At 40.4% G+C, this 26,485-nt stretch overlaps 1 protein-coding gene across 1 annotated transcript in view; it reads left to right on the top strand.

Moving 5' to 3' along the window:
- The window catches only part of DOK7 (docking protein 7), a 47,894-nt gene that overhangs the window by 16,135 nt on the left and 5,274 nt on the right, over positions 1 to 26,485 (top strand). Inside the window, exons 5-8 of the mRNA XM_089498450.1 lie at positions 11,325 to 11,444; positions 13,190 to 13,288; positions 15,667 to 16,520; positions 19,568 to 19,607. Coding sequence (XP_089354576.1) covers positions 11,325 to 11,444; positions 13,190 to 13,288; positions 15,667 to 16,520; positions 19,568 to 19,607 — 1,113 coding nt within the window. The remainder of the gene's footprint in view (positions 1 to 11,324; positions 11,445 to 13,189; positions 13,289 to 15,666; positions 16,521 to 19,567; positions 19,608 to 26,485) is intronic.

Genomic DNA, 26,485 nt, shown 5'->3' with positions numbered 1-26,485 from the left:
TGGATGATTGAGAACCCAGAAAAATGTGTAGGTCGGTATGAAAAAATTATTTTATATATATAAATAATAATCATACAAGGGATCTCTCATGGTTCAGCCCAGATCCTAAGAGAACAAGTTAATTAATATGTAATCAAGTTCACACAAAGTGTACAATCCTATATATTTTTATTTTGTAATGAGCCTATCCTATTCGTTGTTTGAAGCCTACGAAACACTAAGAGAAGGTCCAAGGTTGGAATATTATAAGTCCTGTGGCCCCACGGAGCTCATTCCTCTGGCCCAACTTAGACAGGACCTTAAATTTTGGACCAGCCTGGGGGGTACCTGCGAAGCCAGCCTACCCATACTTGCAGATTCTCTGGATTTCAGCCCAGTTTAGGTATAGACAAGGAGACTTATTATATGTAAGAAGTGATTTTGTTGTGGACTTTTAAAACAATCTTGTCAACATATCAACCAATTGAATGTTTCAACAATCTGGGACATTCTATTGGTTGCTATGGTGATAAGTCCAGTTTTGAAAAGTTGTAGAAGGGTCCCAACCTCCTGATTCTGTAAGTCAAATTGTTATGTGATGCACTACTTATTATGTCCTGTTTACCCATTGTACAGCTCTGTGGGATATAATGGAGCTACATAAAACAATAAATAATAATAATAATAATAATAATATAACCTACTCTGTGTTTCCTCCGGAATAGTCTCATTTCTTTATACGCAGTATATTGAAGATACATTATATTTATCATAGAAAAGAATTACAGAACACAGTTAACTTTATATCACTTAATAATCCCTTTATTTGTTGAGGGAGCTGCTTAAAACCCAGCAGTGATGAGATCTGCTTGTGTAGAATCGTTCTTTATTATGAAAGATACAGGCGCAGCACAAATAGCAGGAAATGTTTACGAGCACAAAATAGGTTGTATCCATTAGGGTATTCTACAGAGAAGTCTATATATAAACTATATATGTGCGGAGATGTTGACCTCACCTCACATTTTTTTTTCTTTTCGGGTGACATTTGATCCAATTCCAACCAGTACATTATGGATTAGTGTAACGTGTATGAACCAAGTGCTTCAAATTTCAAATTGCAGTGAGGAGCACTAATGAGCAGTTTGGTTTGTGAACATCATACCATCTAGGTGCAGATCTTTATTATTATTATTATCCTTTATTAAGCGCTGTACAATTTAATGGCACAGTTAACACATACAGAACAAAATACATTAATACATACAGATACATCATCATACCTGGGAACTCTCCGGGTTTGACCTAGAGATTGCCGGGTGAGCGCTGCTCCTCTGGTTCAAGACCCGAATCCTCCGGGTCGCGGGAGCAGGGTCTTGACCCCCCTGCTCCATGGACTTTTTTCTTTAAATGGGGGAGTTTCCCACTGCCGTCAGGAACGTCCCCGACGTCAGCGGGACCGCCCAGCGACTTCAGCGGGACCGCCCACCGACGTCAGTGTGCAGTCCTGGCCGCGTCATGCAATGGAAGGCTCCGGGTAGCCGGATCCCAGAAGTTCCCTGGTATGTACATCACAGGATGAGAACCCTCCCTGTGAGCTTGCAATCATCCTTATGGTACCGTATTTGCTCGATTATAAGACGAGTTTTTTTCCAGAGCAAATGCTCTGAAAAATACCCCTCGTCTTATAATCGGGGTCGTCTTATAATCAGACCTCAAATATGTCTGACTATGAGACTAAGATTCAGATCCCCAGCAGCAATGCAGGGGACCTGGATCCTCCTGTGTTATGCCCCCCCCCCCAATTTACCGGTGCATCTGAGTCCCCGGTGCTTAGTCTGGGCAGTGTGTAGAGCTCTACGCGATTCGCGTAGACAACTTCCGCTACACGGTGCCCGGACTAAGCACCGGGGACTCAGAAGCACCGGTAAGTTTGGAGGAGGGAGGGGGAGGGAGTGTTAAACGTGGGGCATAAGGCATTTCTGGAGGCAGAGTGCTCTGTGAAATGCCTTTTAACCCCCTTAATGCCACTCTGCCTCCAGAAATGCCTTTTAACCCTCTATACGCCACTCTGCCTCCTGAAATGCCTTATACCTCCCTATATGCCACTCTGCCCCATAATATGCCTTTTAACCCCCTAAATGCCAGAGTGGCATATAGGGGTATAAGGCAATTCTGGAGGCAGAGTGGCACATAGGGGGTCAAAAGGCATATCATGGGGCACAGTGGCATATAGAGGGTTAAAAGGCGTATCATGGGGCACAGTGGCATATAGGGGGTATAAGGCATTTCTATGGCAGAGTGGCAAGCCTGGGGGCAGATTTGCATAACTGGGGGGGCAGGTTGGAAAAAAAGGAAATAAAAACAAAATATTTTTCTCAATCGTAGCTTTTATTAACAAACAATTGTTCACATAGTTTACATGAATTAACATTTACTGGTTAAACTTTTTTCCTATAGGGTCGTCTTATATTCAGGCTTTTCTTTTTTCATAAATTAATATTCAGATTTTGGGGGGTCGTCTTATAATCGAGCAAATACGGTACACAAAGTTCATGGCAGGATTGGTGGGCTGTTGAGGGCCCAGTTCATGAGCTAACAATTGAATGGAGTAGTAGGGGTAATTGAAACAAAGTAAGGGTTGAAAAGAGGGAGTAGTAGCTCTCTTGTAGCAGTAATTAGCCCTTGTTATGGTGCAGGAAAGCTACAAACGTAGAAAAAGAGAGAGATAATAAAGTTTAACGTTAAAAAGGAGAGGGGTTGTGGCTGTAGGAGGCCAGAGGGAAAGGGATAAGTAAAAAGGAATGTGCAAAAGGGTAAATAATACCAACATTTGGCAGGCTGCTTGTTATGATGCAGAAAAGCTTTTATTATAGCTGTGTGGCTTTACATTTTTGATGTCCCACGAACAAGGTGCAGCATGTATCTCAGGGACAGGGCTTTATAGTTTTTGAAGAGTGCATATTAAACTTCACATGGGGTATTTTATGATGCAATTTGCCATAGTGGGGCTGTTAGTGACTGAGCGTTTTTAGTTATGTGACATCTCCCTTATCTTATTGGCTAAATGCATTTTATTAGCCCTAAAGTTAAAGGGAAACAGACATAGCTCTGTTGCTCGGCAGTCTCACTTTCTCCTGTTAGCCTTGGGCCGGCCAGAACTAACTTCAAAGATGATGGATTTTCCAGTTGGTAACACCTCTATGTACACAGCTCAGCAGCTTAAGTGGTTGGTGGTCCCAACAGCTGTTCCAAAGTCATTTAAAGGCTCATCCTAAACAGGCTATGAAATCGGCAGCAAAACTGTGTGGACTGTACAGGAAAAGTACCAAGGGCACACTTGACATCATCCTTTAGTCTTCTTTCTATAAAGTGTCCAACCCTAGGTAGCGGTCACTAATATGAATTCAACTTTTTATATAAAGATCACTTAAAGGATTCAGTGATGGTGGAAATATGTGTAACTGCCTTAATGAGAATACAATTCAATAGTACCACTCCTATGTAATTTAAAGTGTTGAATTTGGGCCGAGGTAGGGGAGCGTGGGATGTAACCTTAGAATAACAGCTACACCGGTTCTGGATTTTAGCCTCTGCCCATAGTAGTGTTTAACTTCACCATTAGGTTTAATACAAACAAAATCAAATAAATGTATATAATATTAGTTTAAAAGCATCAGCTCTTCTGGCGTAGCAGTTAGCCATGGCCGGGAAACACCGTATGTAACTGTAAGTATGTAATGAGTGTATGTGGCAGAATAGCAGCAATTCCACTTCTATGTATGAACATAAAGCTAGTACTTGCCAGACGCTGACGTTGCTAAATATAGATCCTTGCTAACAATGTAGGGAGCGTGTTTACAAATGCTTTACTCGTAGGCCAGCTATGCACTTTGCATGCTACGATACGCTACTTACAAACAACCCAGCAAACATAAGCAAATTCTTCTTAGATCATTTTGCTTAACCACAGCCAGGCCAGCTATGCCCCCCCCCCCCCCCCCGTTCCCTGACTTTGGTTACTTTTTCCTTCGTGTATTTTTAGGCAGATTTAAGGTAGTGATGTGGGGTACATTATTTTCTTTGATCCCAAAAGAGTTGACATCTGAGCTATTGATAGTGTAGCAATGTCATCCCTGAGAATGTTTTTAAATGAGTACACAAAACAAAGCAAAAAATCAGCGCACATACCATTCAAAAAACACCTACCTAACACATAAATATTGGGGATTCCGTCACATTCTATGGCCATATATTGCTTAGCCCGCCACTACGTCAAAGTACCCCAAGTTTGCCAAGTTGCCAAGGAACTGGATCAGTGGGACTGCGCTGTACTTTAATCCAATAGAGACTTAAGCAATTTAAAGCCCTCTCTGGACATCATTACTGAGGCTCCTGTGCGGCAGGTGGAGGACCTCAATCCTAGGGTTTGGTCAGAACCTGTTCATATTCACAACACAAAAATATATATATAAAAAAATAGAGGAGCGCACAGCCTAAAATGCATTAAAGGCATAAAAAATTTGATTCTAGGGTTGCAGGTAAAATAATAATGACCAAAAAAACACAAAACAACGCATTAATTTGAGCTCATGCCCATCAAAAAACACCTGTTTGAGGCATAAATATTGGGTAATCCGTCAGACTATACGGCCAAATATTGCTTAGCCCTCCACTACATCAGAGTCTTATCTTATTTTTCAAAATGATTTTTCTAAATGAGTTCACCCTGAGACTCTTGTAATAAGGGATTAACCCTTTAACAGCCTATCTCAAAGATTCTATTTAGTGACTTGCCAAATGTGGCTATAATAATGCCACATTTAATAATATGGAAATCTTGACGTGTCATTATTTAGAAACAAGTTTATTTGTGTCAACTGCTTTATAAACATATCAACCATAACATACTGGAAGCAAAAAACAACTAGCAGTCTTATATACATAATACTAAAAAGGTTTAAATTGATACATGTCATGGTCAGAATGGTGCAAATCCACATAAGAGGCAACATTCTAACTGATTTCATTTGATTGTAGTGACATAATGTGGTCAGAGGAGGAATTCCTATTGGGTTAACATACACACGCCATAAAGGGGGAGACCAGTATTTCACACATTTGCGGTGACATGTTCTGAAATTCTGTCATTTAGATATTAAACAGGATACATACAGGGGAGGGCTGGCAGCCTAAGGCCTGGGGGGCAAGTCTAGTCAACTGGCCCGTTGCACCATCAAAGCGGCTGCGAGCGACATTGAAAGCGGCCGTCGTGCGGCAGTCACTCCACCAGCGCCTAATGAAATTAAAGTGGCCGGCGTGCACGCACCGCATGCCTCAGCTCTTCATCCCACCACTTTTAAGACGTGGGAAGAGGAGCTGAGGCATGGCCATTGGGTCTGACAGCCGCATGATGCAGGGGCGTACCGAGAGTATTTGGCACCTGTGGCAGACCCTGTATGTGGCACCCCCCCCCCACACACACTTTAAAACTGCATAGTTTCTATGGTTAGGCAAACATTGACAGGGGTACAGCATATTTGTTATCATTATATGCTTAGGGATTATGCGGTACCACCGTCAATGTGTGCCTATACATTGAGCCAGACACTGACAACCCCTATCACTATATACTAAGCCAAACATTGATGTGGTGTAGGCTTACCACTTTAGTGACTGGCATAGTATATAGTAGGGATGCACCGAAATGAAAATTCTGGACTGAAACTGAAAATTCAGCATTCACTTGGCCAAAACTGGAAAAAAAAACCCTTTAAAATACTTTATTAAAAGTAACACCAAAATTAGACAAAAAAATCAACAACAATATTAACATATATATACACACAAACACACATATATATAACAACAATCACAATCCTATCATGCCCAGGTTCTAGCATGTGCTGGCTGACTTAGCATGATAGGAGTGTGATTGCTGTTTGCAATTATATATATATATATATATTAATACTGTCATTGAATTATTCTGTCCAATAAAAGTGTTAACACACCAAAGTTGGACCAAAAAATAATTTATAACAGCAATCACACTCCTATCATGCCTAGGCAGCCACTACATGCTGGAATCTGGGCATGAAAGGAATGTGATTACGGACTCCCTATGCCAAGCTATCCCCCAACACTTACACATCCATGCTATCTGAAACCCTCATTCACAAACATTCAGCATAACACCCATCACTCTCACACACTTACATTCAGCATAACACCCATCACTCTCACACACTTACATTCAGCATAACACCCATAACTCTCACACACTTACATTCAGCATAACACCCATCACTCTCACACACTTACATTCAGCATAACACCCATCACTCTCACACACTTACATTCAGCATAACACCCATAACTCTCACACACTTACATTCAGCATAACACCCATCACTCTCACACACTTACATTCAGCATAACACCCATCACTCTCACACACTTACATTCAGCATAACACCCATCACTCTCACACACTTACATTCAGCATAACACCCATCACTCTCACACACTTACATTCAGCATAACACCCATCACTCTCACACACTTACATTCAGCATAACACCCATCACTCTCACACACTTACTAATCCACTCTTTCCTACCTTTTCTTCTTTCACCCTCACTTTTCCTCCTCCTCCTCTTCTTCTTCTTCCTGTCCTTCCGGTGCACTGAGCGCGGAAGACGGTGGGCGTGGCTTCAATGTTGTGCCGCGCGCATCGTTTCTGAAGGCGTGCCGGCATGGTGGCACCCCTCAGATGAGCGGCAGCCGGGGCGGACCGCCCCCCTCCCCCCCACGCCAGGTACGCATGACGGCCGCATTCAATCCTGCTCGCGGCCGCTTAGTTTTTAACTTTGCGGCCGCAGCCGCATTGAATGCTCGTCAGTCCGGCCCACCGGCCCGGATTTAGGGCGGCCTGGGGGGCAATTGCCCCCCTGCCCCCCGGCCCAGTCCGCCCCTGGATACATACATGGACAGTGGGGGCTTGACGCATGTTCCTGGGAGAGTTTTGGTAAGGTGATCACAATGGCTGTTTTTTTCCAGGGTATATGTATATTCAATATTATTATAATATATGGTCATTATACTTCTTTAGCCATATTTTCCCCCCAAAAAAGAATCGATTGCATCCCAAGTAAAAGTAAATTAACTAAAATTAAACTTAGATTACATTTAGATGTTTAACTAAGTAATTTCTCTCTACTCGATCATCATTTGAAATCAACATTTTATAATTGAGAGGACAAAATTAACATTATTTCTGTTCAATGATCAACTTGACATGACTAAGGATGATGTCTATCCCAAATGAATCCATCTTGAATTGTCACTAATAAATCAGAATCATAAGACTCACAAACACTATGTTAATATGTGCACCAGTTTGCCTCTTTCGCTGATGTATAGGTGTCATTAAAATGACTGATCACTTGTTTATGCAATTTTGACATTTGCAGCAAAACAGGGTGTTTTTCAGACAAATAATGACTCAAGATGAACAATTTGCAATGCTCCATCCTTCATAATCGGTTGAAAGTTTAATGAAAGGGAAGTAATCCTTATGGCTTTGGATAATAGCGTAAAGCCAATGTGATCAATAACTAGCAAAATAGATTATCTTGGGTAATTATGTTCTCATTTTATATTTACATTTCATAATCATTAAGACTCAAAGGAGGATATATCAATTTTTCCAATATCATTTTCTTTTTAAAATAAATAAACCATATCCTACACGGATTTTAAAATAGATGGATAAACTTACATTTTGCATTGAGAGGTTTACTTTTACACGGCGGCCTAATATCCCTGTGGTTATATATATATAGGGAGGTTCTGATGTGAAGGAATAAGGACCGTTGCCTAAACTAAGAATACTTTTCTTGGTTTTATCCTGCAGATAGCTGGCTGTCCATGGGCAGGTTCAGTAGGCCTGGTCATCAAACATTGCACAATTCTTTGCTGACCAGAAAACGTGACAAATAATCTTAAAGGATCTATCCAAATATGTGTTTTATAATTTAGGGGATTATATGGTCTGGCAATGCACCAATAGTGGAAATGTTTTGGAATTAAAAGGCACTAGAAGTTCGAAGACCATCTGGGTTTTGTATGTTCTAATTGAATCAAACTTTAAGTTACAATATTGCGCATGCATTTGCTTTTTCGTTTTATAGTTGATATCTTCCCATTTCTAAAAGTTCTATAAAACGCTTCAGTTTTTAAGTATTTTAAGAATGGAGCATGAACCGCTTACTGCTTACTGATGAAATGATTTGCCCAACTTAACTCGGGTTGCGCAAACCATGCAGACTGCACTTGCTCTTATTCTAAGAAGACTGATTCATGAACTACTTCTCCTTGACGTCAGAACGAATGTTACGGTCAGTCACAGCCAGGCCTCTGTCAGAGATGTTCTGGGCCTCAGTCCAAAACTAAAGCCTCGGTCCCTTACCACAATACGGGTTGCTTCATCTTATGATTGGGTCTGCCCAAAAAACCTCTTTTAACGTCATGATTTAAAAAAAAGGGTTTAAATAGAAACCATAGTATCTGTCGTATTAAACACTCGCCTCTTATTCAATTTGTGAAAAAATAAAAGATTCTATCCCACCTTTCACCTAATCGACAAGTGCATTCTGTTCTAGTTATTTAATGCCCTGCTGTAGTTCAGAATACAGAATATGTTGACGTTGTATATATTAAAAAAAGGTAACAATAATAGTTCATTAAATATATTCAGGCTGTGAACTATTTATTTGTCTTGTTTATTATGTTTGGCCAGACTTTTACTTCTATTGCGTGACATGACGTTTAACCATCAAAAGCTAAAGCATGGACTATTTTCCATGCCAAGAGCAGAGAGAGTCAAGAACAAGGCGTATACCGCGATACCCTAAATTTATGTGTGTAATAATTACATCATAGGAGTACATGAATTCAGATTCAATGACATGTCTGCACTCTGATGGTTATATTCACGAAGCCTCAGGATGAGTTATGGAATAAAACAGAAAAACAAAATACATCTAGACAAGTCTGGATACATATATGTACTATTCAGGAGCTATTTTTTTATGTTCCCCTGTCGAAATAGTGCTACAGAATTTGTCACTCTATAAATAAAATGTACTAAGAAAAAATGGGTACATAAGCACATGCACACTTTGAAGAGATTTAAAAATTGTATTATATGCTTTATGTATTATATACTATATATGCTGTGAAAAAACAATGTGCCTTTAATCTGTATATAACCTAGATCATTTATAAAATAATATATATTTCCCTATATTTTGTTTTAAAAAAAAACTGGGTATTCTACAGCCCATGCAAACCAAGAGATTACCCCTAACAAGGACAATGTACAGGGCAGCAGAATATCACTGCCCCTATATAAATCAATAATAATAATAATAATAATGTTTTCTCCCAGCAGAAGACCTTTGCTAGTGTCCGACTTCACATAGCGTTACTATTCTGATTTAGCTCACATAAAACATAAATAGAGTTGGCGAATTATATCTTTTCTAGACTGCCTACAACAAACCAACAACATGACTAATTATACCGTGGTGGAACGCAACTTACTGCATTCATTACTTCAGTACAACAACACAGATGGGACAGATAACATGACGTCAAAGTGCATGAGAACGGCCCTAGAATACTTTGAACCTCTACGCTAGCGCTGCCTTATCCTCTCTCAAAATCCTAACAGATTATAACACAAGATGGGCCCTCTTTTCCTTCTGTACCATTATATCTTAACATGTGTTAATCTTTTTGTCAATTATGTAGATTGTCTTACTGTTATTGTTGGCTTTCACTATGCCGTATTGCAACACTGTTACGGAATCTGTTGACAGTCTAAAAATAAAATGTAATCTATAAATGTAATAATGAATCAAGCTGACTTTCATGTTTTGGACTGAAATAAGAGGAGTGATTATACATGTGGGATAAGGGTATTTGGCTGTAACATTAACGGAAGACATTGTCTTGCTTCTGGTACTCTTTGGATGCATGAGAGGAGGCTGATGGACTTGTCAGCAGCTAGAAGACTGAATTCAAGCATTTTATTCAAGGAGTGAAGGCAAGAAAACTACCTAGGGACCATATGACCGTGTGAAAATATATTATTAAGAAAGTAGCTCTTTCACTTACTTTGCTGATTTAAGCATCTTTTATATCTGAAATGCAGTATAAGAAACAAAATTGCGAGTGCTATTCAATGTCCCAAACCTCCCCAAAAATAATTCTTTAATTATTTAAACTGTTGACTCCAGGAACATTTTATTGTTCTGTGTGAAGCAGATGCAGATTTTGCCATAGGTTGTTCTTAAACGATTAGACCTACAGAGGAAAGAGTAAAAAGTCAGAAGTTGTTAGCATAAAATTAGCTTAACGAAACCTAGAAGAGAGCACAAGCAGTAAATTGGGGGTTCCAATATGCAATATTACCTACCCCCCAGTAAGTAAGGTGTGCATGAGGACAATTAGACAATCATTCTACTAGATCCAAAGCTTATGAAGGGGAGGACTGACCAACCACAAATCGACATTGGCAATGGTGTATTCTGGCCTAGGCCGACAGGTCCTGGGACACAGCAGAGGACCTGTCGGCCTAGGCCAGAATATAGGGAGCCTGTTGCCCCCTTGGGCAATCAGACTGCCTGTAACACCACGGTTTAGTGGGGCAGTTAAAAAGGAGATCTCCACCACGACCCACAAATGCTATGGATATCTGTGGCGAGTCGGCAAGACCTTCATGGTTCACTTCTGCCGGCGTTGAGTGTCCTTAAAAGGTGAAGCGTCGGGATATGATGTCATATCCCGGCATTCGGCAATAAAGAGAAATGCAGAGGGGCTCCTTTAGTGATGAAGGATGTTCTGAATAAAATGGAATATTCCTGCCAGTGCAATGGTGAGGATTTTGAAATTTGCCGCAGAATAATTTTTTCGTATTTCCTACTGTATATCAGTATAACACGTCATTCTTTAAGTTCCGTACTAAGGGATAGGTTAGAAATACATATATGTGTGTGTGTGTGTGTGTGTGTGTGTGTGAAGAATTCAATTACTGAATTTTTGCAAACTCTCTAATTATGGATAATTGCAAAATGTGCCGATCTAATCTTAATGCATCTATGATAAATTGTATTTGACTAATCAGACATTGTATAGGTGTCTTAAAACAAAATATATAAAACATAATTAAAGTTGATGATATTCAGCCACATCGGATATTGTTATATAATTATATATAGGAAAGTGTTATATGGTTTTCCTGCCACCACAAAAAAAAACCCCATTTGTTGCTTCAGGGGCCGGAGTTTTCTTCCTGTCCTGCACAGAAGGAGATCAGATCAGCTTTCTCTTCGACTGCATTGTTCGTGGAATTTCTCCTACAAAAGGCCCGTTTGGTCTGCGTCCAGTGCTCCCAGGTTAGTACAAAAAGTGCATGATAAACGGGGAACACCAGGGATTTCCATAGATAACGCATACGGCGCGGGACATTTATAATACAATACCGCTAACGGGAATGCTATTCAAGGAGCAAAATGTATATATTTTAAGGCTGAATAACCTTTCTGGTGATAAATGTATCCTCACATCTGCAGTTTACATTTTCAACCACTGGCTGAAAAAAGTGCTAAAAAATAAAACTTCATTTTCTGCTGGTAGTGGACTCCCATGTTAAACTTCCGACCTGAAGAAGAGAGGATAACTCTCAAAAGCTTGTCTTTTAAATATTTTGTTAGTCCAATAAAAAAAAAAGTATCACTGCATCTTGAAATACTTTGTTTTTTGACATTGTGTCTACTGGACTTATACGGCTAAACCCATTTACTAATATATATATATATATATATATATATATATATATATACTGACACAGTTATACCTAAATGCAGAAGTGACCGAGTTGGTGTAGTGTTGCACAGAGAGTAGACAGGCACCATGTAAATCAAATAAATGAAGAACGGAACATTCTAGAAGAATTACCACCTACTATTAATAGTGCCCGTTAAAACAGAATCTGGGTTTAATTACGTTTATTTTTTTCCTTCTTAACCGTGTTGTATAAAACATCCTGAAGCACACAATATTCACTTAGACTCCATGTGTGCTTCATGATACCCCATTGCATCTACCTGTAGCCTTCCCCTGACAACCCAAGCAGAATGATGGCTTAAAACACAATGAAAAGTAATACTGCCAATGAAATCTTCTGTGCAGTTGAGGCGAGTTGAGGCTTTACCAAGACTTTTTATGTAATTTTAGAACTTTTGGTATTTGGAAGCAGAATAATGTATTTTATGAAGACAATTTAATTTATAAACATATTTACATCTGTTTTTATGTAGATCTGCGTAGGCTTATACTCTGATTGCCGCAGCAATCATCATCCAAAACAGAAAACACAATGACTATATTAGTGCTTAGCTTGTAGGCCACAGCATTATTCAGCATTATTTTGCCAAACGTAGCTGTTTAACCTTTTAACTGTGAACCGGTGACCATTATTCCCAATACAGCAAGTGCCATGAGTCGCCACCGCCCCAAGCCCATTTGGATACAGTAAAAGTGTGTTTCGAACAAAGCACGGGCCAGGCTGGACAGGCTACGAAACAACAGAAAAATAGCAATACAGAAATAGAAAACCCACGTAATAATAGGGGGAGGTCAGGCAGTAATACTGCACCTTATTTTATGATACAGACGGGGAAATAAAATCTGACATCATTTTAAGACCCTTCATGACACCGTTGCAGCTCTTGCCCCGGTATGACTCAGGAGCTGCTCCAACACTCGTGCCCTCGCTCTTATTGCTAAATAGAAGTCATGTCAAGGAGGATCCCTTTATAAATACTTTAAGCCAAAACGTACAAAACGTCTTCACTCTTACTCTCTGTCCAAAGGTGGCAGACATTACGTCTGTTCTTTACTTGACGTAATTCTAGAAAAACTATAAGCCTTGATGTGTGTTCTAGAATATCGTACATAGTCATTTGCACAATTATTATTTGTAGTATCATAAATGAAAGTGTGCTCTGGATATTGTTCTATTAGACTCCTTTCCTATTGCTCCATGGGGGGGGGGCTTTATTGATACTTTTAAGGCTATACAGCACTTTGTAAGTATGGATGCATATTGTTCTAACTTGTTTTGAATTTATTGTCATAGACCCAAATTTAAACCCAGCCTACATGGAAGAAAGGGTGGAACATGAAACATTGCAGCTGGAGAAACGTCTCAGTCTCCTCTCACATCAAAGCCTCGGAGGTAAGATTAATAACATTTAATCTATGTTATCCTCTATGACATTATGGAAATTTTACAGATATTTACAGGACGAGAGTACATAAAAAAAATAAATAAATCTCTGATATTGGGTTATAATGACGAAACCTAAACTGCCCTTGTCTATTGATGAATACGTTTGCACTACGCAAAGATAGGTAGCGTTCTCCTGGTACAAAACCCAGATTCGCCCATTAGATTTCCAGATAGTGAAGTGTGGTTTAAAACTCAAGAGAACTCATTTCATTGCATGTGCTCATGTTCCTTCCAGAGACCCTTTGAGCTACAGAGGACAGGCACTTTTTACATGCTACACGTCTCGGCACGCTGTGGGCCGCTCTGCGCATGGACTACCGCTTTGTGGCTGAGTAGCTATTACTTCTAGGTGTTTCAGCTTCACAATAATAACCGCTACGGTGGACCAAGAGAGATCTAGCAGGGCAGACATTGTGATGACAAAAGTGGCATCTTGAAAAGCAGGGTTTACATCCACATTTAAAGTCCTCAAGCTCTTCATTACGGCCCGTTCTACTACCAGTGCGTGTCTATAGAAATGGCTGGCCATGAGCTTGACTGTATACACCTGTTGGCAATAGGTGGTGTGAAACACTTTAACTCAATAATTTGGAGGGTTGTCCACATATTTGGTCATATACTATGTATGTCTGAAGTACACCCACAAAAAGGTGCTTCCTCCCCCCAATGATCAGGAGCTCGTCCAGGTATTTCTGTATTCCCTTAGGGTAATGGTCATCCTGGCCCTTAATAAATGCAGTGCTCATCATAAAATGTATAGAGCTGATATCAGCGCTTTATAAACAGGGAATGAGATTTGGATTACCCTTCTTGCTAATTGCAATATCTGTTATATTGTCATCCAGTCAGCCTGCACAGAGCCGATTCATCTAGTCCTGGCATCTCATTGAAGCAGTTATGCTCAGCCACATGGCAGCTTGATACAGGGGCCACTACTGGACTGTCCCCTCTGAGACTGGCTTTAAATGATAGTCTTAACTATCAATCCTTAGCCATACAATTTGAAAACTCCACCAAGTTCTTCCAGTTTAAACTGGGAAAACACATTTAGATCTTATTGCATATCATTCATCGGTGCAGATGTTGAGAAAACCAGCCCCCACGGAATGTGATATGATCTATAGTATGTTTCCATGGTAAATGGAGGGATGTGGAAGAATACCAAGGTTATATATAAATTCTTTAGTGTGTGCTAAATCCTCCCTGTGGTCACATATGGAATTACAAGAATATTGGGAGAAGGAGAGAAATTATTTCACAACTACACAATTAAATAGTTGGCATAACATTACATTGTGATACACTGAGCGTGGCCATCTGATGATTAAAAATCTCTGTTTTATTGATATGACCTTTTATTATTAGCAACCACCTAAAAAATGAAAAAGTAATAATTTATGTAAAAGTAAAACAGGTAAGAATATATAATAGGTAATATGCAAAACTACAGTTTCCAGGAGTTCTATTTTAAATGTAAGCTCCTTATCATAACATTACACTCAGATTTTACTTTGTATTGCAGGCAGCAATTGAATACAACCAGGGTTATAATCCAATTCTGGAGCAAAGTGGTAAAGTCATTCACAGAATGACAATGATAACACTTCCACAAGATGACAACTTATAGACAACCACGTGACTCGTGGCTCTCACAATCACACAACTCACAGCACATACACAAGAACACAGCTCACAACTCAGCCGCTCCATCGACTGAGTGCCTTGGTGTGGTGCCAGAAGAAATTTCAAGGACCATATGTAACTTGCGGGTCATTTGTTTGACAACTATGATCTGGTACACATGGCAAATGCCAAATGGGCCACTGGCTTACAGCGCCTCACACTTACCTGATCTGCCGCTCCATGCACAATTTGCGAGTATAAAAAAGTGCCATGTATATCTAGCCAGCGGCAGCACATACATTATTTGGCAACCCCTGCTTCTAATTTAATGCGTCACAAAAATATGGGTCTTCATCAAAGAAATAGAAATATACAAGGGGGGCACACAATCTGAAAAGCATACACATTCAGATTCCTGGGTTGCTGGTAGAATAATAATTACCAATTAATAAATAAAACAAAGCAAGAATTCAGCACATACCCAGTCAATACTATTCAAAATACACCTGAGGTATAAATATTGGGGATTCCGTCACACTATATAGCCGTATATTGCTTAACCCGCCGCTACATTAAAGTACCCCAAGTCCTGACTGATTTTCCATTGCTATAAGAAATACTTTATGTAAACCGTAACTCAAGCATGAATAATTATTGCCTTTACACATGTGTAAATGTGCTTCCCTATTACTTTATTTTAGGGGATGACAGAAGTTTATCAAGTTCCTCTACAGACACCAGTCACTCAGATGCCAGTGCAGGAAGTAGACTGACAATCTGGCCAGAGACATCGTCGGCCAGCACTTCAGCGGAAAGTCACGGGATGGCAGCAGCGAAAGGCATTCACCTTGGAGAAGATAAAGCCTATGCAGATGCTCTTCATTCTGCAAAGCCCCCTCCTAAGCCTGTAAGGTCTAGACAGTTGCAGGAAATAGGTCGTCAAAGTTCTTCTGACAGTGGCATAGCTACGGGTAGCCACTCTTCCTACTCCGGGAGCTTCTCTTCCTACGCTGAAAGCCTGGACATTTGCCATGGTGAGGAGTTTGGCTCATTGCTTAGCTTGCCATTGAACTTTGCTACCGACCAGAATGTATGTACTTGCCAACATACTAATCCCCAGAGAGGCTCTGAGTATCAGATTCCTGGCTCTATAAGACATCTATATGACACACCCAGAAGTTTACTACCGGCAGCTGGTAGATGTACTCAACACAAGAGTTCAGATTCCACATTATCCAAGGACCAGTCACGTGCAACTCAAGGCATTAGTGATCCTAAGCTATTGGTACCGCACGTGGAGGCAAGAACAGTTGAACAAAGCCAAGATCGGAGTAGGCATTCATCCTTACTCCAAGAAAGCAAAGACGATGAGACGTATGTGGATTTTGTTCCAAGGTGGACTGCCACAAAACCTCCGTCACAGGTTCCAGAAACAAAAAGTAGCGATGTGGTTACGTCGGTTCCAGGGGCAACTGACACTTGTGAAATATGCAGTCCTCAACCTGGAATTACTAGAGCCCTGTTTGCAGCTTGCCCTGTCTGTGGTGGACTAAAGGTAAAGGTTTATTTTATAGGCTTTTTTGCAGTAGCTATATCTAACCATAAACATACTGATAATTATACTTACTCACCAATTTGGTTAATTATTCCCCAGAATTTGACCTACACAGGAGGTTATGCATTTGTTTGTAGGGGGAGGAAACGGAGGCAGATCACCCTGTTAGGGGATTATGCTCTCTGATGCACAATTGCACCATCGGCCTGTTGGAGTGGTTGGTGCCTAGTTGGCATAGCTTCCATAGTAATCTTAACTGGCTTAGGGCATCCATACGAGGTAGAGTGCCACCATATGACATCATAACCCAGCTTTTACGGAAGCTGCAGAGGCAAATGCTGATGGCAGTTGAGGAGCTGCCCGGGGTCAGGCCTAGAGCAGTGCTCAGCCAATATACAATACTGCATCCATCGGTGGTGGCTCATAACGCCTGATCAAACCAGTGTCAATCATATCAGGACAAAAATAAAAAATATAATGCGGAGCACAACATAATATTACACACTCCACACAACATAGGGGTGGGGAGGGGACTAGGCACTTACGCTCTTTTAAACTGACCTAGAGTTGCTATCATCTTTAAGTTGCAGTAAAAGATCCTTCACAGCCTGTGACGGGGCACACAAGCCCAGGTAACATGCAGGGAAAGGATAGGGAGGGCAGTAAAGCAAAGGAAGAGGAAAGAGACTAAACTGCCAATCAGAGCACACTCGATGACCTAAAGCCCTCCCACTCTTCCTGTCTGAGTGCAGATAGACACTTGGAGAGAGGAGCCGGCTCTGCACTTGATTAATCCAATGATATCTTTACTTGCTGTAGAGCAGCTCCTCTCTACTAGTGTCCGCCAGCAGTGTTCCCTACAAACCAAGCCTACTACAGCGTAGAGACTTAGGGCCCCCTGGGGCCCTGGAGAGATTGCTCCATGTGCAGCTTGGTTAATCTGACCCTGACTGGGTATCATGGTTTGCAGGGATATCCCATAGAGAAAAGGGTCTCATTTTTATAGCTTTCACATCCACCCTGACAGTACCCTATGGCACCTAATGGGAAATCCAGGCCTGTGTGTTAGTAATCTGATTAGGAAAGGCAGCTATGCGAGAGGAATGGAGACAGAGTGTTACAGTATCTGGTGTCATGGAGATTGTGCTGTAGAAATGGTACGTATCCGTTTACTGGATTTTGTAAGTAAAGAGTTTTGTACCGAGTGTCTGCGTGTATTAGCACTGCTGAAAATAGACGGTCTGTTACATTATTCCCACCAAATTCTGCTACCGGCTTTGCGCAACGAAGCATTGATCATATTAACAGCTTCTACGAATGGAACACTCGCTTCAAGTGAAAGTGCATGGAAATAGATAGTATTCACAAGGCCTTTGGAATTCTGGATAAATATTGTTTAATATTTTACTCAATAATTATGTGAATTGATTTCCATTGGAACCTTTAAAAAAAGCCAAACGGCTTCTAAATGATCATTCGATCACCAACCTTTCAGTTTGCAAATAAAAACTTCACAGATCATATGAAGTCGATAATTATGAAGGCTGCATTTTAATTTCATGTGAGAATAACCTATGCTTGCTTGCTTGCCTGGAGCATCCCATGCCATGTGAAATATTTGCCCCAGCTTTCAATTAAATAAATTACCATGGGTATTAACCCTTTCCATGCCTTGCTATGTATATTTTTGTGCATAGTATTTTGTAATATGGTGACCAGACTTCCTATTTTATCCAGGAAAGCTTGTAAAATGCCTCACGCAGGGCTGCAATGACGAATGCATTTCTGAACTCTGTTATTCATAAACCTGCCACACGTGGTCCTGTTCCAGGAAGGATGGTCCAGACTAGGGCTAGCTTTCAGTCTCTATATATAAAAAGGGTGAGGGTGCAACGAGGTAATGTGCGACTGGGACCAACGCCAGTTGGGTGCAGAAGGGGGTCTCGAATTGGGTAGATCAAAAGAACTAACATGGACCATTGTAATTGGCTGCATTTTTTGCCGCCTTCATGTTAGATCCAGCAGAGTAATAGGAACCCATATAACAAGGCCCATCATAATAAATAGGAACCCATAAAACAAGGCCCATCATAATAAATAGGAACCCATAAAACAAGGCCCATCATAACAAATAGGTACCCATAAAACAAGGCCCATCATAATAAATAGGTACCCATAAAACAAGGCCCATCATAATAAATAGGAACCCATAAAACAAGGCCCATCATAATAAATAGGAACCCATAAAACAATGCCCATCATTAAGCGTATCAGTCATAAGTCTATCCAATTGTCAATTTTGTAAAGTTGTGATGCTTGTGAGGAATTATATCACAATAGGTTATTGTGCTTAAAAAGCATGCGACCAAGAATGATGTGATTAGCGATGAAGGGTAACCTAAACAATTTGGGTTATTTGCTTAATAAAGCTGAAGAAATTACACCTTTTCAGTTGATAAAATGATTAGATTTAGATTAATAAACCAGCAGCTGACCTATGATGTTAATAGAGATGCTGTGTGTAGTATGGTTAGTAATTGTTACCATTTTCCTGTATAAGGCTGCTGTGTGTAAAAGAAATCATTGATTTGGCCTGTACCCATGCCTGCCAGACCAATGCTCTAAACCAAATAAAAGCACACGGCTACCAACCTTATAATGACATCATCCATAGCTTTATACAACACAGTAAATAAAAGAATGCAAAGACGAGAAGGTGGTGGGCATGATGCAAGCAGTGGGGAACGCAGGGCGAGCACCAGCCTGCAGAAGGCTCTAAAGCATATTAGAAATGTAAAATTTGATGACAAATAAGAACCATTCAGCCCATCTAGTTAGTCTGTCTTTTTCTTGCTTCAAGCCATTGTATTGCAACACAGTAGCAAGCATTTCCCAATGGGAAAGAGGGGCAGACGGTGGTGGGGGGGGAATAGGCCAGCAGCCATGCCCTCTTTCCCCACCGGTCCAAGGGGTGTTTTCCTTAATGTTGTTATTGCATTCTGTAGTTGCTGTTTTAACTGCATTGTAAACTTTTTGTTGTTCTTCAGGGCGCCTCTGGTCTGCATTCAGGACTTGCCCCTGCACAAGGTAAGATTAGAAGGAATCTATTCTGATTTAGGAACTGATTTATCCCGAGCTGTTCTTACATGTTTACTCACACGTACTCCACGACAAACATGAATACATCTCTATATATATATATATATATGTAATAGGACATTTTTAAATCACAGCAAAATACCTTGTAATGCAAAGAACAGTTTTTCAAGTTAAAAAATTTAGTTTCCTGAACTTTGTGTGTTTTTTTAGATTGTGTAAAACAAATATGTCCCCGTGCATAGGGTGCTTACTGTAACGGCTGTCTGTTTCCCTGTCTGAGGCACTTACTTCGAACGTGCCGCTAGATTCTCGCAATCCTGGCTTGTCACCGTTAAAATCACAAACACTCCAGGAATTAGTGAATGTGACAAACATGTATCCCACTACATTCTACCTCAAACTGCACCCACCAAGTACGAGTTTAGGCCTTACAGCAGACCAGGTGAACAAAGTGGCTCGCATCTGGTGTTAACGGGTCAAGAGCTTCTCGTCTGGTCTTTCTTTATGACTTATCCTAATTTTCAGTGTTTAGTCTAGAACGGGAAAGTGCTAATAATTAATATGTTTACTAGTGATTCCACTATTCCCAGTAAACAATGTAGCAGCCAAGTAGCCAAGTCATCATTGCTGTTGTTTATCTAAGATGAAATTAGCATTAATTATGTTGACTCTCTCCCCATCTTTGGTGGGCTGACATTACAGGAGCATCCTCTTCATTGGTACCAGGAGCGGCAAGACCTCCAAAGGGACAAGCCACACTTGCTAGCACAGGTATGTGTCACAGTAAGCCCAATGTGATGGTTGCTGTTTGTACATTTATCCTAGAAAGGTGCAAATATATCGGGACCAACCTGTATATCCCTGGGAGAAACATGAAAAAAGCATTGTTCATTAGCCAGACACGTGTGGAATGGCAGGACATGGAGGCACGTGCAGTGATCATAGTTTGGAACGCTCTGATGGTTACGTGTGAAAGTGAGGCACTGGAGGGCAGTCAGTATTATTCAGTCTCTTAGGGTTTTATTTAGATAATCTGCTTTAATAGCATTATTGTTTGTTGATTTATATGGATCCATTGTGATGGTAGTTTTGGAGACTTTCCGCAGCTGTGATTTTTTTGGAGATTTTTTGGCCACTTGAACCATCCTCTTCACAGTGAATTAAGACAACATGGACACACATACTTTTCCGGGTTAATTCATAACACTTCCTCTTGACTAGAACCTCTTAATTATTGCAGTGATGGTGGAAATGGGCATTTTCAATGTTTTTGCTATTTTCTTATAGCCACTTCCCATTTTGTGAAGCTCAACAACCTTTTGCCGCACATCACAGCTGCATTCATTGGTCTTACCCATTGTGATGAATGACTGAGGGAACTTGGCCTCTGTGTTACCCAATATTTATACCCCTGGTCATGGCTGAACATTTTCCTGTTCCTAGTCACCTAGGTGTACTAAAAAAATGTAAACCATCAATAGGAATATACTTCAAATATATATATATATATATACATGTCTATGCTGTATATAACACCGTTCAAAAGTTTGGGGTCACTTTGGCAAATTTTGTCCATTAAAATAACATGAAATGGATCAGAAATAAAGCACAAATCGGTGTCTTAAAGAGAAGTAATGACAGATGACAACATGCACCCGTAACCTTTACTACAGGGTGCTTATTAGCAAATGAGTATCCATTCAATGACATACCATAGGGAGAAATGCCATGTATCATATTGTTCCATTAATAATCCATTGTTTAAATATAGAGAGCCTTCATTTTTTCCTTATTAATGTTTTACCAGTCTCTCACTTTAAATGTCTGCTCACCGTTCACCTGCAGCAGTTTTTAAATTAACCCCCTTTCCTGTCCAAGTTCTGATACCATATATCACGGCTAAAGGATGGATATTCCACGGTTGCTGAGGATCATGGGGTTGTATGTCTGCAGAAGTTGGAGGTCTGCCATTTTGTCAGTCCAGTAAATTGCAAAAAGTATTTTGGGAGATGTATCGGACATGGCATTTACACAGATGTGGATATATACCAACTCTAATAGCAATAATGTGTGGACCACCTATTCCCGGATTATCTACAGGACATTACTTCAAATAAATTAATTTCACCAATCTAAACTGCGGTTCAGAGACACATTAACAGCATTAGACAACCTCTGTACAAAATGTGGTGCTGTGTTCCACACTTTTTTTTTTAAGGGACTAGTCTTATTTTTTTTTAAGGATCTTGCTGCACATAATGTGACCTCACCCTGAACACCTATCTCCAGGGTACGGAAACCAGCACAGTGCAGGTGCTGCTATTCAGCTTTTGGCAGTGCATTAATTATTCAATCTTTTTACATTTGTGTGTGTATGGGCAGTGTATATGTGTGTAAGGGCAGTGTATGTGTATATGTGAGTTTATGAGCAGGTGTGTGTATGGGTAGTGTATGTGTATATGTGTGTGTGTGTGTGTGTGGGCAGTGTATATGTGTGTGTGTAAGGGTAGTGTATGTGTATATATGTGTGTGTGTGTAAGGGCGGTGTATGTGTATATGTGTTTGTAAGGGCAGTATATGTGTGTGTTTGTGGGCACTATATGTGTATATGTGTGTTTATGGGCAGGTGTATGTAAAAGCAGTGTATGTGTATATGTGTGTTTATGGGCAGGTGTATGTAAAAGCAGTGTATGTGTATATGTGCGTTTATGGGCAGGTGTGTGAAAGGCAGCGTGTATGGACAGACGTGTGTAAGGGCAGTGTATGTGTACATGTGTGTTTATGGGCAGGTGTGTGTAAAGGCAGTGTTTAAGGGTCCTGGGAGGGAGGCTAAAATTAGCCTTTTTTAATAAAAAAATAAATCTCTGCTGCTGTTGACTACTCTTCAAATGTTACTCAGCCAGCTTTATGGTGGACACCTGGCTGGCTGAGAATTGTAGTTCACAGCCAGCATCTGCACTTCCCATGATGCTCAGCCAGCATCATGGAAGCAGTATGTCTGGCTGACCCTCATGTGAACTGTAGTTAATGACAGATTTTGGGACAGGTGTTAGTTGTGAATTACAACTCCCACGGTGTCTAGTCATGGTGGACACCTGGCTGGGGGAGCACGGGAATTCAATTCAATGTGTTGGTTATTTTTAATATGCATGACTGTGCGGACAAAAATAAAGCGTGTTTTAAGTGGCGATGCAAGCACGACATTGTAAAGTGCAATTGCTTGTATTAGTGAGTTCAGCACGAGCGATTTAAAAAAATAAAGTGTCCCTCTTTCACATTTTGAAGTGTTGGGAGGTATGGACTTGAGTGACAGCTTAAAATGTGGTTACCTGGTTGATTTTGTTTTAGAAAATCAGACTGAGAGTTTGTACTGATGCCCCCCTGGAGCTATAGACTATTCAAGAATAATTTGTAGGGGTTATTCTGATCTTGTTTTTCCTTATGCAGTGCAGTTCACTTTAGTGAGATTATTAGATGCCCAGGACAGGGATTTAATTAATAATTACAGAACCTAAGGCTAAGGTTATGACATAGTACTTGGCTACCCCGAAACATTAATTACCTCATTAAAGGGACACTACTGCCATCCAATGGTATTTTAATAATAGAATGTCCCTTAATATAAACATGTTTTCTGACTTGCAAATGCATCGAGAGTTTTCCTGCCACCAGCTCCATGTAGTGCAGGGGTAGGAAGGTGTGTGCGTTTTATTTTTATTTCTTACAGGTAAAGAATGCATATGTAAGTACACACAAGGTACTTTATTATGCATTCGTCATTGGTGGGGCTGTATGTGGCATTGGAGTGTCCTGAATCCAGTGTAATTACATTAATTCATTATAACGCAGTGTCTCTGCACTCAAGAAAGAGAGCATAATCTACTAGAAGAGGGCAAATAGGAAATCCTTGCTAAATAAACAGCAATCAAGACCTCTCCACGAGGCTGCTACGCTTGATTGCATGGCGGTAAATAAAAAAACTCATACTTGTTATACTTGTTATATTAAAGTACTTCAATTTACTAGCAATACTATGAAAAAGGCATAAACGTTTTAAATGCATTAATTTTCTTTAATCTGTTTTAATCTATTTTACTCATGCGCAGGTGCCCTAAAAATCTTTAGGACACAACAAACCCATGTTATGGCAGATTGTTTTACTTTCTGCGTTACAGAAATCTGTAAGAACATTAGAGAATTTTTTGATGGCATCCTTGCTGGCATCTTTGTAGTTCTCAAAGATAGTTTTTTTAACATTTAATGTGCATCTCCTGCATATAAATCACTAGATTTCTCCTCTTTCTATTTTTATCATTATTGCTCCTTATCTTTATCTTTCTTTTTATCTATTTGTTCTCTTTATCTCTCCTCCTCTTTCTTTCACATTTCACTTTATCTCTCCTCCTCTTTACCTTACCCTATCTCTTTCCCCTTCTTTTTATCTCTATTTTCTCCCTACCTCTCCTCTCTCTTTTATCGCTCTACCTTTTCGTTGATCCCCCTTTCTCATTAACTCCCATATTTTTCTTTATCTCATCGCTCCCCTTTTTCTTTAACTGTCTTTTTTCTATGTGTATCCTCTTTTTCTTCCTACCTCTATCCTTTCTCTATTGATCCTCCTGCTCGTTAACTATCCTAATCTTCCTCTTTATCTCTCCCCTTTCTTTTCATCTCCCTTTGTTGTCTTTGTCTCTCCTCCTCCTTTTTTCTCCCATTTCTCCAATTTCTCTTTATCTCTCCTTCTCTTTACAGCACCCCTTATTCCATACATCTCCCCTTTCTGTTTAATGCTCTTCTGCTTTGTTTTTTTAATCTCTTCTCCTCTTTCCCTTTCTCTCCCATGCTTTTTCTCTTTGTTTTCCTTCTCATTATCTCCATCTTTTCTCCCTACCACTCCTCTTACTCTTTTATCTATTCCCTTTTATTTGATCTCTTTATCTCATCTCTCCCATTTATCTTTATCACTCTCCTTTATCTTTATCTCCCCCTTTCTCTTCATCTCATCTCTCCCCTTTCCCTTCTTCTTTCATTCTATATCTCTCTTCCTCTTTATCGCTCTTTATACCTGTCTTTTTTCTCTTTATCCCTCTTTCTTATTATCTCCCCATTCTCACAATCTCTCCTCTTCTCATTATTTTTCTCTTCTTTCTGTTGCTCCTTTTTCTCTCTCCAACTCATTATCCCTCCACTATGGCTTTACCTCTCAGTTCTATACTATCTAACCTTTATGAAGTCTTGTGGTGGGAGCACATCTTTTTCTTACACGCCTCTGTTCAGGATTCCACTGTGGTGTGCCCAACCTTACTGCTGAGCGTCGCGACATGACATTGTATTCTGTCGCTCAGCATTAATTACAGGCAGCATTGCGAGGGAATCAGTGAAACGCACCATATCTTGGTGCTCAGCAGTGAGGTCCGGCGCACCACTGGTTAAAGGGAGATCTATGATTTTCCTAACTGGCCCTGCTCCAACCGCAGCGGGCAGTCCAGTCCGACACAGTGGAGGCACCCCCAAATGATCTGCACTCTATGCCACCGCCTACTTTGCTTATAGATAGCACGGGCCTTGGTGGTGACACTTTCGAAGCATTAGTTTTATCTTCACCCATGACACCTAGTGGTGTATTTTTGTCTAGACTTACTGGTATTAGAGTGTCAGTTCCATTGGTATGGTACCCCCTCTGCCACATAACCAGGGACAGATTACCCTATTGACTCAGCTTCCATAGCAAACTTGCTTGTCTTCTTTTAAATGCAGCTTGCCAGAATATAATGTCACGCTCTGGTGCTCAGGACAGTGGCTGAAGACCTGACCTGCTATGAATTTGAACAGCATTTCATCCTCTAGGATGAAAGTGGATCGTTCATTAAATCCATCACAATTCAACTTTTAGTAATTTTTACCAACATATTTTGCAGCACAACAGTAAAATGTGTATGTTTTTATTTTAGCAAAACACATGAGAGTATTTTACAAGTTTGATGTTTCCAACACTGTGAAACTTCTTAGAGCTGTGTTGACAGCAAAATTGATTATATACCAGAGAGCGTCTTAAGACCCAGGAAAATACGTTATAACAAGTGAGACTGTATAAATTGTAACATCTTATTAGCATAATAACCTTTGATTTTTGAAGAACCTATTTTGAGGTCTCTGAGAACAGAACCTTGGACTCATTATTTATATACGCACAGCAGGGAGTAAAACGGTTAGCTCATACTGCTTACTGTATGTTTGGAACCCAGATCCGGGACTCAAACAAAATAATTAGAAAAAGAGCTGATCAATGTTACATGTGCTATAGAAATCTGCATATAATCTGCCATAATTATATGTGTCTACGCTTAACGGTGTTAATAATTGAAAGATTAATGGTAACCTGTACTTGCTGGAAAAGCTCACTGGGATAGCCCTTAATATTTAAGGTGAAGTCAGGAAGCTGAAGTAGTTCATGATTGGTGTTAGAATGATGTAGCCCTGGAGTTTCAGGTTCATCAGCCCTATGTTAATCCGGACCATATGTGACCATATACTGGTCACATATGGTCCGGATTGACATAGGGCTGATGAAGCTGAAACGCCAGGGCTACATCTTTCTAACAGGCCCATCAGTCCAACACCAACTTTCTTCCTGATATAAAGTATTAACAATAATTAGTTATAGGCTGTTGTAAAAGCTGGGAGTGATATTGGAAGAAAGATAGTGTCCTCAGTGGCGGAACTACCGGGGTCGCAGGGGTTGCGACTGCGACCGGGCCCTGCAGTTCTGCCAGTCAGGGGGGCCTAAGGGGTGCCGAGCGGTCGTTTTCAGCAAGCGCTCGGCGCCCTTCTGTCACCTCTGCCACCGCCGCCTGCCTCAGCGCTGC

Source organism: Sceloporus occidentalis, unplaced genomic scaffold, assembly GCF_023333645.1.
Source record: "Sceloporus occidentalis isolate IW3139 unplaced genomic scaffold, rSceOcc1.0.p SCAF_120, whole genome shotgun sequence".
Taxonomy (NCBI): Eukaryota; Metazoa; Chordata; class Lepidosauria; order Squamata; family Phrynosomatidae; genus Sceloporus; species Sceloporus occidentalis.
This window is presented reverse-complemented; position numbering and strand designations above follow the sequence as displayed.